Here is a 17,049-nt window from a genome sequence, read left to right as displayed (position 1 = left end):
TGTATCGAACTTTTATCCACTCTCATCAATCACCAAGTTGATCTAGCCTTATGGGATCCTATTAAAATAACTCCTCAAGGACCCGCCCTTTCCCATTTATTCTTTACAGACGATTTAACCTTAATGGTTGCAGCCAACGAAAAGAGTGCTTCCACTATTAAATGTTGTCTTGATTATTTTAGTAAGTTGTCAGGGCAACAAATAAATTTTTCAAAATCAAAACTCCTCTTCTCAAAAAACTGCCCTGCTTCCCAGCAAAATTCAATATCCTCTATCCTAAACCTCAGGATTCGTAATACCTTTGGAAAATATCTTGGCTTTCCAATGCTGAATACCAATCCCAAACCAAGGGATTATAACTTTATTCTAGATATCCTTAATAAAAGGCTCAACAGCTGGAAAACCCAATTTCTTTCCTTAGCTGGGAGAGCCACCCTCATCCAAACAACACTCAATTCTCTCCCAAATCACATCATGCAATATACTATGCTACCAAAAAAAACTCATCGGCAAATTGATAAAATCCAACGAGACTTCCTTTGGGGGAGTAATCCTAGTTCAAAAAAAATTCATTATATAAAATGGGATACTGTTTCCTTGCCTAAAAAAGACGGGGGTTTGGGAATACATAAATCCCTCGACAAGAACAAAGTTGCTCTTACAAGTCTTACTTGGCATCTCCTTAGCCACCCCCACACTATCTGGGCAACCTTGCTTCAATCAAAATACAATGGTCGATATGCAAATGCGTCTCACTCTTTCATTTGGAAAAACATCCTTATAGGGTGGAACGTTTGTAAAAACGCCACTGCATGGCATATTGGGGATGGTTCCCACGTAAACTTTTGGCATGCAAATTGGTTATCATGCAATAAAACTCTAAGGAGCATGCTACAGGGTCCATTGACTCTTCAAGAGACAAACATCAAGGTTTCCCATATCCTCCATAATGGGACATGGGACCTCTTACACATTTCTTTCGAGTTTCCTCCCCAAATCCTAGCTCAAATTTATTCTATCACTTCTAATGGTAATATGAATCACACAGATATACCACTCTGGGCACCCACCACAGATGGAATCTTCACCACAAAGTCAGTGTATCCATTTGTTACTGATAATGTAGTACGCAACCATGACAAAGACTTCCAATGGCTTTGGAAACTAAAAACTTGGAATAAGCTGAAATATTTCCTTTGGCAATGCTACCATGACAGACTTCCTACGAAAGTTTTTCTGAATCACATTGGCATAGCCACTCCCCTATATTGCCCAGTATGCCCCACTATAGAAGAGACTTCTCTTCACATTTTTCTGATGTGCCCCATAGCAAAACAGCTATGGGAAGCCCTAGGGGTCAACATTCATTCAGTTAATACCCTCTCTGCTCATTAGGTTGATAGTTTATATAAACAGAAACCACTTACTATCTACCCTTCTTTAACATGGGACTGCTTATTCTCTTTTGCTCTTTAGCTTCTGTGGCTCAATCGGAATAAAAATACCTTTCACAACCTTCGTAACTCAGTTGATAGCAATCTGGTTATCACAAGAGCCATGGAGTATCTACACTGCAGTAATATCAACTGTAACAAAATAGATAGACCACTATCAGTAGCTACCAAATGGGAACCCCCTGATGTACACCAACTAAAGCTCAATATTGATGGGGCCTTTAAAGGTAGATTTGAAGTGAGTGGAATAGGGGGGTAATTAGAGACTCAAATGGAGACTGGATTATAGGCTTTAGTAAAACTACTAATGGCCCTTCCCCTCTCTACATTGAGCTTGAAGCACTATGCCAAGGACTAGAAATTGCAGCAAGTCACCAGTTCAACAATCTACAAATTGAGACTGACTCGGCTGCTATACCTCAATTAATTGAATCAAACTCATCACCATTATATAATACCTTTCTTTATAAATGCAGGTACTGGCTGAAGATGTTGGGGAATCCACCTATCCTGCACAATTTCAGGGAAGACAACAACATAGCGTATAAGTTGGCACAGCAGGGAGTTCAGCAAGCCAACATTAACCAGATATACCTACAAGTACCGGACTATCTTAAGCAAGCTGTGTGTACTGACAAAGAAGGACTCACAGTTATTAGAACTACTACTACTACTGTATTAAATAATTTGGCCATGTTGGGCAACCCTGTAATGACTTCTTTTGGTGCTACTGCTACTTCTACTAGCATGCCTCGGTCTGCTCCCAATGGGAGTACCAGGCTATGTAACCTTGCTACTTAAATTTTAATAAATGTTTCTTCTCTGCCAAAAAAAAAAAAGTTTAACTTGAGCAAGCATTTGTGGTGCATCGAGTACTTACTTTTTTCTTGTGTCTTTTGGATTGGCTAGTTGGCTGAGACATGGAATCATTGTCGATTTAATATCTTTTCTTTTTCTCAAAAGAGGAAGGATTTTCCGTATCACTAGAAACAGGAAATAATTTACTATAGAATGAGGGACTTAGGTAGAAAAAGAGTTCTACTCATTTGGTTTGACTACTCCTTGGTTCTTCAGTTCTCTTAATTATTTTTAGGTGAAGAACTTTCTCTGTTTTTATTTTTAATTTATTTAGGTATCATGTGGCTGTCATTTACTGAACTCCTTAGCACTGGTCACTTTTGTTTGTTTACTATGGTTTTGGTTTCTGCTGTTTGTAGAAAATAGGCATTGAAGAGAGCTTTGCCGTATCCAGCTTTTCAAGTTGTTCTGACATAAAACAACTAAACTTAAGCAACACATCAATTGGTTAAAATAGCACGGTATAGCCAGTTTTCAGACTGGTCATTCAAAAATAGCCAGCGTTTACTAAATCAATGAAAAATAGCCACTATTTTGCTGCAGTAGAGACCGGTCCAGCATAATATACTGGAGTTCGGTGCACCTGTGTATGAACTCCAGCATATTATGCTGGACCGGTATACTTTGCTGGCTCCAGTATAATATACTTCAGACTGGAGCACCGGTGCTCCAAATTCCAGCATACTTATCTTGGAACTCCAGTATAATATGCTGGAGTTCAAGTATAGTACTTATGCTGGCATATTTTTCGGGTTTTGAACAGTGTTTTCGCTCTGATTTATCTTTACATGAAAAGTGGCTAAATATTGATTACTTTTGAAACTGGGCTATTTTTGAACAATCAGTTGTAAATCAGGCTATTTTTGAATTCCACCCCATCAATTGGCTAAGACATCAAAATGCACAAAAGGGCAGCATAATGCAACTGTATGCTGTGCTCAACAGTCAACATGGCTGACCTGAACCCTCTAGCTGAACGTTTAACAGGCATCGTTCATCTTACATCTCGAGTTAATTGTTTAATGAACATTATATATGATATTCGAACGCCTCAATATGTTGTACATTTTTTTTTTTTTTTAATCCTGTTTTCTGGGCATTTGGTGTACAGAGGATAAGCATTCTACCATTGTTTTGCTTATATGGCATCCATGTTGTGACGTCTTAGATCTGAAATTTTAGTGTTCAACAATGTTTTATGATACAAGACTGAGTTCTTGGCATAAGCTTTTAGCATGAAATGATCCTTGTTACTTGATCTTCAGGTTTGGAATTTGTGTTCTACTATAAATTCAAAACAAGTGCAAACTTGGCCAGCCAAATACAAGATCAATATGCAAATTTTACATGTGAATTTTTATCCAGACGCATTTTTCGTTCAATTTTTTTTCTATCATTTCTAACATTTGATATTCCTTTTTAAAATGTATCACACCTTTTTACTAAAATTATCGAGACCCCTTGAAAGGTCATAAACAAAAAGGTCCATTCCTAGCACAATTGATCTTTCTCATCTTTCATTATTTCATAACGCAAAATTCCAATATTCAATATCTTGAATTTAATACCAAGAAGTATTTTAAGGTACAAAATATGTAAGGAAAAAAATTACCTCATACCGCTCCCAAGTATTGTAACGACCCGGTCGGTCGTTTTAAGAATTAACGCCCCGATCCCCTATTAACTGCATTCCCCGTGTTTGTTTCTGCTATTATGAGTCGGGAAGATTTATTTGGAAATTCGGAGAGTTTTGGGACACTTAGTCCCTAAATGAGAGTTTAAGTTTTAGAATTTGGACCATAGTCGGAGCAGTGTGAAGACGGCCTCGGAATGGAATTTCGTTGGTTCCGTTAGCTCCGTTGGGTAATTTCGGGTTTAGGAGCGCGTTCGGATTGTGTTTTGGAGGTCCGTAGCTCATTTAGGCTTGAAATGCCGAAAGTTGAATTTTTGAAGTTTCCGGTTCGACAGTGAGATTTTGATATCGGGGTCGGAATGGAATTCCGGAAGTTGGAGTAGCTCCATAGTGTTAAATGTGACGTGTGTGCAAAATTTCAAGTCATTCGGACGAGGTTTGATAGACTTTTTGATCGAAAGCGTAATTCGGAAGTTTTTGGAATTCTTAGGCTTGAATTCGATGATGATTCGATGTTTCGATGTTGTTTTAGGTGTTTTAAGGATTGGTATAAGTTTGGATAGTGGTATATGACTTGTTCGTGCTTTTGGTTGAGGTCCCAGGGGCCTCGGGATGATTTCGGATGGTTGACGGAGAGTTAGGCATTTGGAGTTGGCAGCTGAAGCTGTGTTTCCTGTCATAACCACACCTGCGTGTGTGGGACCGCAGGTGCGGCGCCGCAGAAGCGGCTGAGAGACCGCAGATGCGGCCATGTGAGGGAAGGCCAGTTTCCGCAGGTGCGGTAGTTCGAGCGCACTTGCGCAAGCGCAGGTGCGGTATAGGAAGTGCAGGTGCGGCCCAAGGGAATTAATGAAATCTCGCAGATGCGCACCTGTGACCGCAGGTGCGGGTTCGTAGGTGCGGGGAAATGTCCGCAGGTGAGGAAGTCCTGGACCAGAACATATATAAAGGTTTAGTCGCTATTTTTGCCCATTCTTTCACCATTTTCATCCGGATTTTTGAGCTTTTGAGAGGGTTTTGAGAGAGGATTCAAGGGAGCTTCAAGGAGGTAAGATTTTTGGAACCTAAACTCGTTATTATGGTAATTTTTATCAATTTTAGCATGGAATTTGAAGGAAAATCAGTGGTAAATTGGGGGTTAGGGCTTGGTTAATTGGAGAGCTTTGAGTGGTGATTTGAGGGACCATTTGAGGTCCGATTTTGGTAATTTTGATGTGGTTAGACGCGTGAGAGCATGAGAATTTTGAAAATGTAAATTTTACCCGATTCCGAGAGGTGGGCTTGGAGGGTGTTTTGGTCATTTTACCTAATTTTTCATATTAGCTTAGAATTTATTTGTAGAATCAGTTACTTGAAGTGTTATTTATATTATGCAATTGAACTAAATAGATTTGGGCCATTTGGAGTCGAGTACTCATGGCAAGAACGTGGTTTCGGGTTGATTTTGAGCCGGTTCGAGGTAACTGACTTGTCTAACCTTGTGTGGGGGAAACTTCCTTTAGGATTTGGTTTGTTGATAATTGAAATGCCCTGTACATGAGTTGACGAGTGCGTACTTGTGCTAATTGTTGAAAATACATTTTCCTTAAGTAACTATAAATGTGATTTCCTGTTTTATGTTCATACCGTGGGTAATTTAAGCCTGTTATTAGCTTAGGGAAGCATGTTTAGTTGACTTAATTGCCTTACTTGCTCAAATTGCCTTATTTGGATTATGTGCAGCATGCTAGGCTAGAAATACCTGTTTTATTTTGGTATGGAAATTTGAACCGAATTGAGTATTCTTTTGTGTTGCTACTGTTTGTTTACTTTGGGACTATATGTTTACTTTGGGACTACGCAATTGTATTCCGGGATATCCCCCTGCACTTTTATATTGGAACTACGGGACTGCACTCGGTAGATTCCCCCAGTGTTGAGTATTTATATTTGGGACTACGGATGTGGTATTCCGGTAGATCCCCGCGCATTATGAGTTGGACTACGGGACTGCACCCGGGAGATCCACTGGATATTTATATTTGGGGACTACAGGACGGTATCCTGGGAGATCCCCCGGTTGTTATCTTTGCGTTGAGCTGTATTTATTTCCGTGATTACTTTGTTTCTGTTAAAGTTGATGTTGTTCTTCTATCCTGTGTTACTTTTTACTGTTGCACTTAAGTATATTGTCTTATTCTACACTGTTATATCTTGTATTTCCTTTGACCTCAGTAGGGCCCTGACCTTCCTCGTCACTACTCGACCGAGGTTAGGCTTGGCACTTACTGAGTACCGATGTGGTGTACATGCCCTTCCTGCGCATGTTTTACATGTGCAGATCCAGGTACTCCCACTCAGACTTATCACGCTTGAGGCGAGGCGTTTTGTAGAGACTCCGAGGTATATCTGCCGCGTCCGCAGACCGAAGAGCCCCTTTCTATTCTCAGTACTATAGTATAGCCTTTTTCTGTATTTTCCCTTGTTGGTAGACATTCTGGAGTTAGAGCTTATTATGTAATCTTTTAGCTTGTGATTCATGGGGTTCCGGATTTTGGGAGTGTTAGATTGAGATTCTTGTACTGTTATATGCCAGACAGCATCTTAAACACTGTTTAACCTTGTTATCTCGGTTTTTAATTACTTTCTTCTGCAATTGTTTCTTTTTTCGCATTTGTTAGGCTTACCTAGTCGTAGAGACTAGGTACCGTCACGACAGTTCACGGAGGGCGAACTGGGATCGTGACAAGTATGATATTAAGTTATTATTTACTCCTTTTTTTTTTCTTCAAATCTACCTATACATTTTTACTTGGTATAGTACTAATTAAGTGAGATGTTTAAGAACTATGAATAGTAATTATACAAATACTATTATGATTAAGATTATTATATTCCTTTGTTAAAGAATTATCTAAAAACAGCTGGTAGCTTGAAGAGTACAAAGCATGATAAGTTGCAGTCACTGTGCTTAAAACTTAATAGGATCCATTTTTTATGTAAAGTCAAACCTCTCTAAAATACCGTCGTTTGTTTCGATATTTTTTAGCTTTTATAGTGAATGATTGTTTACACGTATAACAACATTTGACATTTAAATATATTTTGACTGTTAAAAATAAAAATTATCCAAATATTAGTTTATTCTCCTTTTTCTAATGTTACATATAAAAGATAAAAAGAATTATCCAAATTAAAATTTCAAAAAATATGCATGTTTCACTAATTAAATATTAAAAAAAAGCTAATATTATTGAATCCATAACTAAACGTACAAAGATTAAACTCTAAGTCACACATTTTAAAGCTACTTGAAAAATAAATTCTTTCAAGATTGATCGGAACAACTTTGCAATTATAGCTTCTTTCGTAGATTCCATTCTCTTACTAGCGATATAATGCTTACATTGGCGAATATTTATGTCCAAACTTTCAGCATAACGGCATCCAATAGCTTTCCCTTGAAGCAATCTAAGTTCTTAACGGTTGAGTCTTATATCTTGGCATTTGTCCTATAGAAAAAAAATCATGTGCAAATCTTCAAATCTTATCTATTATGCTTTATGCAAGATGAACATTTGTTCAATTGAAAAGATTATGTGAATAGTTTTAATATTATTATTAATAATCCTAGAAACTCTATATGGTTGTTAAAGAGGGGTCACTTTACAAAGAACGTTCTGCTATAAATATGGTTGTTGCTGTTATAGGTAAAAAGCTGTTATAGAGAGTCAAAATATAATTTAAAAAATCGGTTCTGAGAAAAACTTGGCTTTTAAAGCGAATGGCTGGAATATAGGAATGCTTTTATAGAGAGGTCTGACTGTATCTTCATTTGACGTTTAGGGACTAAAGTGTAAGTAAAGTCTATCTAAGGTACTGAAGTACCACTTATCCTAGTGAAGGGACCAAAAGCTTTATATATATTCCTACGATTTCGTCAAAAAAAAGAAAAAAAAACAAATACCTACGCATTTCTCCGATCGAATTAATACTACTGAAGCATTTCGTAGAAAAAAAATGTTTTTCTCATCCCTACCATGGTTGCTTATTCTGTCTGCAATTATCAGAAAACCCCTTAAACCCTAGTCCTGTATATCAATCAATGATCTAATTTCATCCCAACCTTTGTAGGTACTATTATTATCTAACCTAAATAAATAAATAATAAAAGGCCTTTTTTTTCACCCAATTTCTTAAAATTCCTTTTTTTTTTTTTTTTTGGTAGGAAGGAGGAATAAAGATGAGTCAACAACCATCGGTGGTGCTAGCAACGGCTAGCTATGATCACACTATAAAGTTTTGGGAGGCCAAGAGTGCCCGCTGCTATCGCACTATCCAATACCCTGAATCGGTAAGTTTAATTTTTATTTCCATTTCTCTGCATTAGATCTTTTCGCTGTACAACAATTATTTTTAATGAATATATGAGCTAAGAATCATGTCAACTATTTGGTGTTCAACTTATGCTTGGTCAAGTTGATACTTGTTAGATTTGAGATATGTATGTATTAAGAGCTTTTGTTAAAATAGTAGCATTAGGACTGTTGTACGGCTAAAGTAGATGGCATAATGCTGAGAATAGAACCTCCGCCTTTCAATGGGAGAATGAAATTACTAATGAACGAGCTTTTATATGCAGTGTTTCTGCCTAACTGTATTCTTGCATATGTGACTTATTTGTTTATTGTAAAATCAGTTTCAACACATATATGTGACTTATGTCATCATGGGATAAATCGGATGCCAAGCCTGCAAATTGGAAATAGACTCAAGCTTCACTTTTGCTTCGCATTACTTTTTTTTCTTTTTAATAACCAAGCCCGAGGGCGGCTGATGCACGACTCGAAACTCAGCAGATAATGAGCCCGCCCCTCTACCTGTCTCCACTTAAATACTAGGCTTTTGTTCGCGACTGTGACATACGCCTAACCCGCGCATCACAAGTTGCGCTCTTACCAGTCGATCAAAACCCATGGGGCACTTTTGAGTGGCATTGTTGTCTGCGTTTTGTTAAGTATTTGACTCATTTTTCATCAAGTAGTTGAGATCCTGTTCATCTGTCCGAACAAACTATATTGGCAGGGAAGATGTGATAGACAGTCAAAATGTATGGAATAAATATATGCATTTTGGATCAACTTATTTTATTGGGGCAGTTATGTGACACATCTACCTTTACTTCATTTCCCTTTCTTGAACTGTATACAGCAAGTGAATCGTCTCGAAATTACTCCGGATAAACGCTTCCTTGCTGCTGCTGGAAATCCTCACATTCGATTATTTGACATCAATTCTAACAGTCCTCAGCCGGTAGGTATTGAGATTTTCCTTCTTTATGTAATTGTTTTTTTAGTTCCTTTCTCTGTTACCTGGTGCTTTGCTCTGCTCTCCCCTTTGATATATCTAGTTTGTATCCGTTTGAGTTGTTTAAAAGATATTTATCATACTTTTTGGCAGCTGAAGAGCTTTGATTCACACACTAACAATGTGATGGCGGTAGGATTTCAATGTGATGGAAATTGGATGTATTCTGGATCTGAAGATGGCACCGTAAAGATTTGGGATCTGAGGTATTGTAGATTTCAAGTCAGACGTCTTCTGATCTTTCCAACTTCTCATCTTCCTTTAAGTCAACGTATCTTTCTGTTGAATGAATAGGGCACCAGGTTGTCAGAGGGAATATGAAAGTCGGGCAGCTGTGAACACTGTAGTTTTGCACCCTAATCAGGTTGTTATACTGTGATCTCTGAATTGTGTTAAGCACAGTATGTATTTAACTTTTTGATTGAATTTCGAACTCTCTGAGAACCTCACAAAAAGAGCAGTGTTTTTAGTCAGCTTTTGTCCTTTCTGTTTCTTCTTAGCAAAATTCTCTGGCTTTATTCATCGAATAGATATCCATATCAAAACTTTGAGTTTTTGGTTGAATAAGGAAATAGTTTGAATGAGCTATTCATACTGGGTTGCATCAGAAAAAATGGAGGATGTGCTAAAGAAAATAGACATAACATTGGCACAAATAGTGATTTTATTTTACATTTTTGCTACTACTTCATCTTTATATTCTAATAATTTAGTATGTAACAAGCCTCTTTGCTATGCTTCTGTTGATTACCTCTAGTTATGTTTCAAGAAGTGTTTATATTTTGGGTATGTCGAATTTTGATTATACTGTGTAGTTCTTAGAAATCTTTGTCAAACAATCAATCAACTACATTTTAATCTGAAAATTGTTGGGTCTGCTATGTGAATCGTCAATATTCATTTTGCTCTATTATGTTCCAGTTCAATCCAATAGTAACTAATTTATCTTTTATGACAAATTAGAGTTCTCTAGAACTAGCTGTTTCTGAAATTTACCCTTATCCATATATACTGACATACAAGTTTCTACAACAATTACTACTATGCCTCAATCCCAAACTAGTTGGGGTTGGTTGTGTGAACTCCTCAATATCATAAATGCTCTGTTTGATACCATAATATTTCAAACTTAGGATTATCTAACGCTAGGGGTTCTCTAATATACTCTAATGGTCATATCTCTCACATACTAAGAGTCCTCTAGTAAGCACTAATCTTCTAGTTGGTATCACCTATTCGGATTTTCTGACGTACAAGTTTCTAACCCGAATAATAGATTCATAACGTACATCGAGCCTAATGTTAGTGTAATAACAACTACTAAAATGTTAAGCCCAACTAGCTATTGCCTATATGATCGCTTTCTTCCATTGTATTCAGTCCATAGCTCAATTGCAGTGATTCAAGGCATATAAGGTCCTAAGGACAACTTTCCTTCATGTGTTTTGTATTTACCTCGTCTCTTTTATTACCTTCATTCATCATATTCGCACGCCAAGAGAACAGTGCATATGGAGGTTTGCATAGAAGATGACTGAACATCTAAAAGGACCTCTTATCTAATCCTTTATGTGTGCTACTCGTAGTCTCGCGCCCTTTGTCAGATATGATCATTTCTAATCTTGCTCAAGCATGTACCACCTTACATCCGTCTTCATACCTTTGGCTTTTGGCTTTGTAAACATATCTATGCTGTTGCTTTTTCACACTATTTCTATGGTATTCACTTGTAAATATGTTAGGGATTAGATGTCCAACATCCCTTTCCATCTAATATTGTTTGTTGCACATTTGTGCTATGGAACTTGCTTTTCATTTTGTTGGGTCCGTAAAACTCCTTCATTTCATTGATCCTATATTTAATATGTCTATTACATTTTCATATATTATATCATCCTCTTGGAAAGTTGATCCAAATATTTGGTTGTATTTAGGCACTACAATCATGGATAACCTCGCTCCATGTTCATACTTATCATTGTGGCTAAACTTGCAGCACTTATATTCTGTCTTCATTCTACTTATCTAAAAAATTCTTACCCTGCAGAGTGCTTCTCTATGGTTCCAACTTTTGTTTGGTTCTCTCGCTAGTTTCTTCAAATAAAAATATCATTTGCAAATAGCATACTTCATGGAACCTCATCATGTATACTATTGGTTAGCTTATATAGGATAGACGAGTATATACTCTAGACAGGTCCCTAATGTAAACCCCAATATTATGGGGAACTCTTTTGTATCTCCTCACACTATTCTCACATTTGTGATTATTCTTTCGTTTATATCTTTGATTGATTCTATATATTTTCTATGAACCCATTCTTCTGAAGCACCTACCAAAGGACTTTCCCCGGTACACTATTATTTGCTTTCTCTAGGTCAGTGAATATCATTTGAACTTTTTCCTTTCCCTATAAATTTACATAAGGTCTCACAGCAATAATATGATTTTTATTGTAAATCCACCAGGCATACATGCAAATTGGTTATTTATTACCCTTGTAATGTCACTTGATTTATGCTCTATCAATTTTCTGAATGTTTCATAGCATGACCTCATGAATCTAATACTATGATAGTGTGCACAACTGTCAGAACCAAGGTACTATTTCTCCAATTTTGGCATCTTTTTACTCCTAAATATAACAATTTAATAGCCTGATAGTCATGCTACTCTAATCTTTGAAGATACTTTGAAACCTCAATAGGAACAACATGAGCGACTATATATTTTTCTAACCCTCATATTTTTCAGGCACTTCTTTATTTCAGCAGACCTAATACTTATAAATTTTTTATATGAAAGTAAGAAAAAATAAAGTTATCTTTCTGACTTGAATATTTCCAATTTATTTCTGTATGCCCCACCAGAATACACTTTCAATGAGATTTGCTTGAGCTTTTCCATTTCTTGTATTTCATGTATCATGTTCTTCTATATGTTTTACAGACTGAGTTGATATCTGGAGACCAAAATGGCAATATCCGTGTGTGGGATTTGAGGGCAAATTCATGTAGCTGTGAATTGGTATGTAGTACATAGTTTTTAGTAGTTCATCTATCTTCTGTAGTTTTTAGTAGTTCATATATCTTCTGGCCCTTTGGATTGAGTCATTCATGAGTGGATTTTAAGGTAATTCGAGAGCTAGACGATTGCCATTATAAAAGAAAGGAACTCTTTTATAGAGATTCAACTATTTCATTTAAATAGTGAACTTGTTAACCATTTATTGATCATGTACATATATCTGTTGGTGTTTGATGATCAATTTTGTTCAAAAAGAAATGTAATACATAGAGCATAATAAATGGCCTTTAGTGCTCACTATCTCTTGTCCTGTGCGTGTTTAATGTGAAGTACACAAGTTGTTATTTATCAGTATCTTTGAAAACTTAGGTACCAGAGGTGGATACAGCTGTTCGATCTTTGACTATAATGTGGGATGGAAGCTTAATTGTTGCTGCAAACAATCGTGGAACATGTTATGTTTGGCGTTTATTACGTGGCACCGAGGTAACCGATTGCCATTTCTACAATTCTAATGTGTGCGATCTTGCTTATTGGGAAAAAAAAAGTGCATGGGATCTTTTCCCTGAACCCAAAATCTCCTTCACCAAAAAGGGGGAGGGGATGGGGTAAGAAAAAAGAATAAGGAGAAAGAGAAAGAAATTAACACAAGTAAGCATATTTTAATTTTCTTTAGTTCCTATTCTGTTAAATATAATTAATTTAAAACCTTCCACTGAGCTGTCTTATCAACTCTTCCCGTCTGTAACTGTCTTGTCTCCTTTTGAACTAGGTCGTTCAGTCTGATTGAACTCAAAGTCAAACATCTTTTGTCCCTTCTCATGTGTCAACATCCTCATGAATTCGGATTGTTGCTGCAAGTATTTTGCTACAACCGTGATTGAATATTACTAAAACGGACTTCACATAAATGTGCAGACGATGACCAATTTTGAGCCTCTGCATAAGTTACAGGCTCATGACGGTTATATCCTCAAATGTCTTCTTTCGCCTGAATTATGCGAACCTCACAGGTGAGAGTTTTTCATGAATTCCTTGTGTTTTTCTTCTAAGTTTCTAGTCTCTTATCTGTTAGTTGCTGACTTTTCACAGTAAATACTATTTTGCTTCCTATTTTGCTTTGGATACTTTCCATTTTAACATGCTTTAACAATTCTTAGTTCCTTCCAAAATTGTAACATATAGGTATTTGGCCACTGCATCTTCTGACCATACTGTCAAGATTTGGAATGTGGATGGCTTTACCTTGGAGAAAACTCTAATAGGTATTAAATACCAAAATAACTGCCAGTCATCTTCTTACTTCTCTTTCCCTGTTTCCTGGCAGCTTCTTTCAAATTCTTCATCACATGTAACATTTATTAAATTTTGGTGTATTTTCCAGGACATGAACGCTGGGTTTGGGACTGTGTATTCTCTGTCGATGGTGCTTTCCTCATCACAGGTACATACTGAAATTGTTGTGAAATGTAAGAATATTTCTGATATTTCCGCCTAGCTGAAGTTCAACTTGAGCAAGATTTTTGTGCATTTGAATACATATTCTGTTTTGTGTCATTTAGATTGGGCTGTTTGGCTGACACATGGAATCCTGTTGATCTAAATGATTTTTTTGGGGCAAATTAGGAGATTTTCTTTATCTTTAGGAACATGGGATAATTGACTATAGAATGCTAAAGATTAGGGAGCAAAGCAGTCCTACTCAGATTGTCTGACTCCTCCTTGGTGGTTCTATTCTTTCTGAATCATCTTACTTCTTTTTTTCATTTCTCTCTTTCCATTTTTAATTATTTAGGTATCATGTGGCTGTCACTTTCTGGACTCTTAGGTATTGGTTATTTTTGTTGGTTTGCTGTGGTTTTGGTTTTTGCTGTTGGTAGAAAATAGGCGTTGAGGAGAGTTTGTTGTTTATCAACATTCCACAATTGAAGGAACAGGAATGAGGTTTTCTTTTCAGGGAGATAAATGTTATGGCGGACAAAGTTTCTTTTTTCTTCTTTCCTTCTGTGGGTGGGTGAATTGCGTGGGCGACTAGGGACTGATTCAATGTTTGAAACTTGAAAACAATAAACATGGTATTGGTTGGCATAGTCTGCCAATATAGTTTTATGTATGACATCTGAAGATAGAGAATTTGATGATTTAAAACCTTTAGATCTGCTGTTTATGTTTCAGATAAGACAGATAGGCTTCTGTGCTTTTCAATGTTGTATTGCCAAAAGAATTTCTTACTCAAAAGGCTTCTTAGGTGCTTTAGGTTCCTGCTGTAAGTTTTAGCAGTTGCTCTCTGAAGTATTTGGCTTTTCAATTTGCTCTGACATCATACAAAACACTACCCTTTGCAGCATCTTCTGATACAACAGCAAGATTATGGTCAACATCTACTGGCAAAGACATCAAAGTGTACCAAGGGCATCATAAAGCAACAGTATGTTGTGCTCTACATGACGGGCCTGAACCTTCTAGCTGAACTTGGAGCATGCATTGTTCGTCTTTTAGATGACCCCAGGGCTTTAGTTAAGTTGTAAGGGCGCAGAGCGTGGTGTGGGGGTTTGGTGCAAGTCACACATTCAACCCCTGCCGCATACAAGAAACTTGGTGTTTAAGTGGAGAAAGGTGGGGCCGGCCAATTATTTACTGAATTTAAAACCATGTGCCAGCTGGATTTAAGGGATTTCTCTATTATCAGGAAAGATTATAGATGAAATTTGGACGTTTAATGTCGTCTTCTACAGGATATTCAGTTTGCCCTGTTCTCTAGGCATTTGGTGTACATAAGTTGCATTCTATCGTTAGTTTGCTTTCATGGTTTCATGGCATCCCTTGACATTGGATGCTTATCCATGGTTTCATAAGTGAGTTCTTAGGTCATACATTTTAGTGTGTAATAGAATCATGATAGAACACTGTTACCTGAACTTGTATGAGTCATAAGTTAGCTCTTAGTTTGTATGAGCTTTTAGCATAAATGATCCTTGTTATCTGATCTTAATGTTTGGTATTTTTTCTTTTTCTCAATTTAACCATTTATTAATATCTGAACCTCATTGATTCAACTAATTTGGATTTGCAACTGGTAGACTCTCAAAGAGGGTAAAACGCTCCCTTGTTGAAGCTCTTAGCCTTAGGTGAAGGGATTTCAACCGTTCTACTACACCGTTCTGTGGTTCAAGTTTGGAATTTGAATAATATGATAAACTCATAATAAGTGCAAATTTCTCAGCTCCTACTAATCAATTACCAATAGGATTTTTTCATTCTTATACATTATTGGAAACTTTATTACACTTAATGTCCATGTTTAGCTAATTACCTTACCTACACATGTTTTGTTTACAAAATATATACATTCCACCTTAAAAAGGCTCCCAATCCATTATTAGTGCTTTCAATTAAGGGATTTAGTTCCACCATTTTTCTTTTTTTTTTCTCCTCTCTCCTCTTTCTCTCCCGATCTTCCATTATTTGTGGCTTCACGTTAAATATTATCCATAATCAAAATACTTGCATTCGACCCTAATTACACTGTTGAGATAAACGTTTATGCAACTCTCATTTCATTTGGTCCTAAAACGACAACCTTTGCGCTCTACACACTCTCCACAGTAACACCACCCACCCCCAAACCCCCAAACCCTAATCCCTTCCCCCTTCCCAAAATCGTCCTTCATTTTCTCTGTCCCCATTTTCATATCAAACCCAAAAAACCAAACTGCAAAAATTCCCCTGGAAAAAAAAATGGAACATCATACGACTACAAGCAGAGCTGAAGTAGAAAGATTATTAGGCGTTGCAGAAAAACTCCCCCGCGAAAAAGATTTCGGAACTTGTAAAGATTTTGCCCTTTTAGCACAAGAAACAGAGCCTTTATTAGAAGGTCCAGATCAGATCTTAGCCATTAATGAAGTTCATTTTAAGTTGTAGTTGTATTTAACTGGGTAGAAATAATTTTTATACAAATTTTATACAATATGTCTTTTGTATATTTTGTATCTAATTTATATATTGTACAAATAAATTTCATACAACTAATTATATATTATACAATTTATCTACAACTTTCACACATTATTTCTACCCAATTAAACACAACTACAATAACATACAACTTAAATACAAATTTTATGCAATATGTCTTTTGTATATTTTGTATCTGATTTATACATAGTAAAAACAAATTTCATACAACTAATTATATATTATACAACTTATCTATAACTTATCTATAATTTGCATATATTATTTCTACTCAGTTATATACAACTACAATATCATACAACTTAAATATAATTTTCATACAATGTTGTTCAACTTTCATACAATAGTTAAATAAATAAAAGAAATATATATAAACAACAGAATATAATTTTTCTACAATTTTACTACAATTTCTGCAGTATAATGTATGTCATGTCTTCTTCTTCTTCTTCGAGTTTCAATCTCAAAATTCAGCCAAAACCAAGCCTAATCTTTACCAAAACCCCTCAAAATTGAGATATAAACTCCAAACCATATTTCCAATAATTTGCAACAACACCTAATCCAAACAAATAATGATTTTTAAAAACCCAAATTCAAATTCAAAGTTTCAAAGCTTTTTAATGGCTGTCAATGGTGGAATTGCTGTTCTTTTTTCTTTGCTTTACATTACTGAAATTTGGGATTCAGAGATAGAGAGAGACGTAGAGAGAATTCTCAATTCTTTGCAACAACATCCAATCCAAACAAAC

The 17,049-nt window shown here is 36.3% G+C and overlaps 1 protein-coding gene across 2 annotated transcripts; it reads left to right on the top strand.

Annotated features, from left to right (window-relative positions):
• The first annotated feature begins 7,887 nt into the window (after window positions 1-7,887).
• On the top strand, window positions 7,888-15,337 carry LOC109207662 (protein LST8 homolog). Of its 2 annotated transcripts, none has more exons than XM_019370629.1 (11): window positions 7,888-8,054; window positions 8,153-8,278; window positions 9,136-9,237; window positions 9,385-9,497; window positions 9,586-9,655; window positions 12,242-12,319; window positions 12,689-12,805; window positions 13,238-13,332; window positions 13,505-13,584; window positions 13,704-13,763; window positions 14,665-15,337. In XM_019370629.1, exons 2-11 carry the CDS (start codon window positions 8,168-8,170, stop codon window positions 14,787-14,789), a joined length of 951 nt encoding a protein of 316 aa, XP_019226174.1. In that variant the 5' UTR covers window positions 7,888-8,054; window positions 8,153-8,167; the 3' UTR covers window positions 14,790-15,337. The 2 variants fall into 2 exon arrangements, with proteins under 2 accessions (XP_019226174.1, XP_019226173.1); XM_019370628.1 differs by having other exon boundaries at window positions 7,888-8,058.
• Window positions 15,338-17,049: the final 1,712 nt, after the last annotated feature.

Source organism: Nicotiana attenuata, unplaced genomic scaffold (assembly GCF_001879085.1).
Source record: "Nicotiana attenuata strain UT unplaced genomic scaffold, NIATTr2, whole genome shotgun sequence".
Classification (NCBI taxonomy): Eukaryota; Viridiplantae; Streptophyta; class Magnoliopsida; order Solanales; family Solanaceae; genus Nicotiana; species Nicotiana attenuata.
The sequence above is the reverse complement of the archived record's forward strand: the minus strand, read 5'-3'. Positions and strand labels throughout refer to the sequence as shown.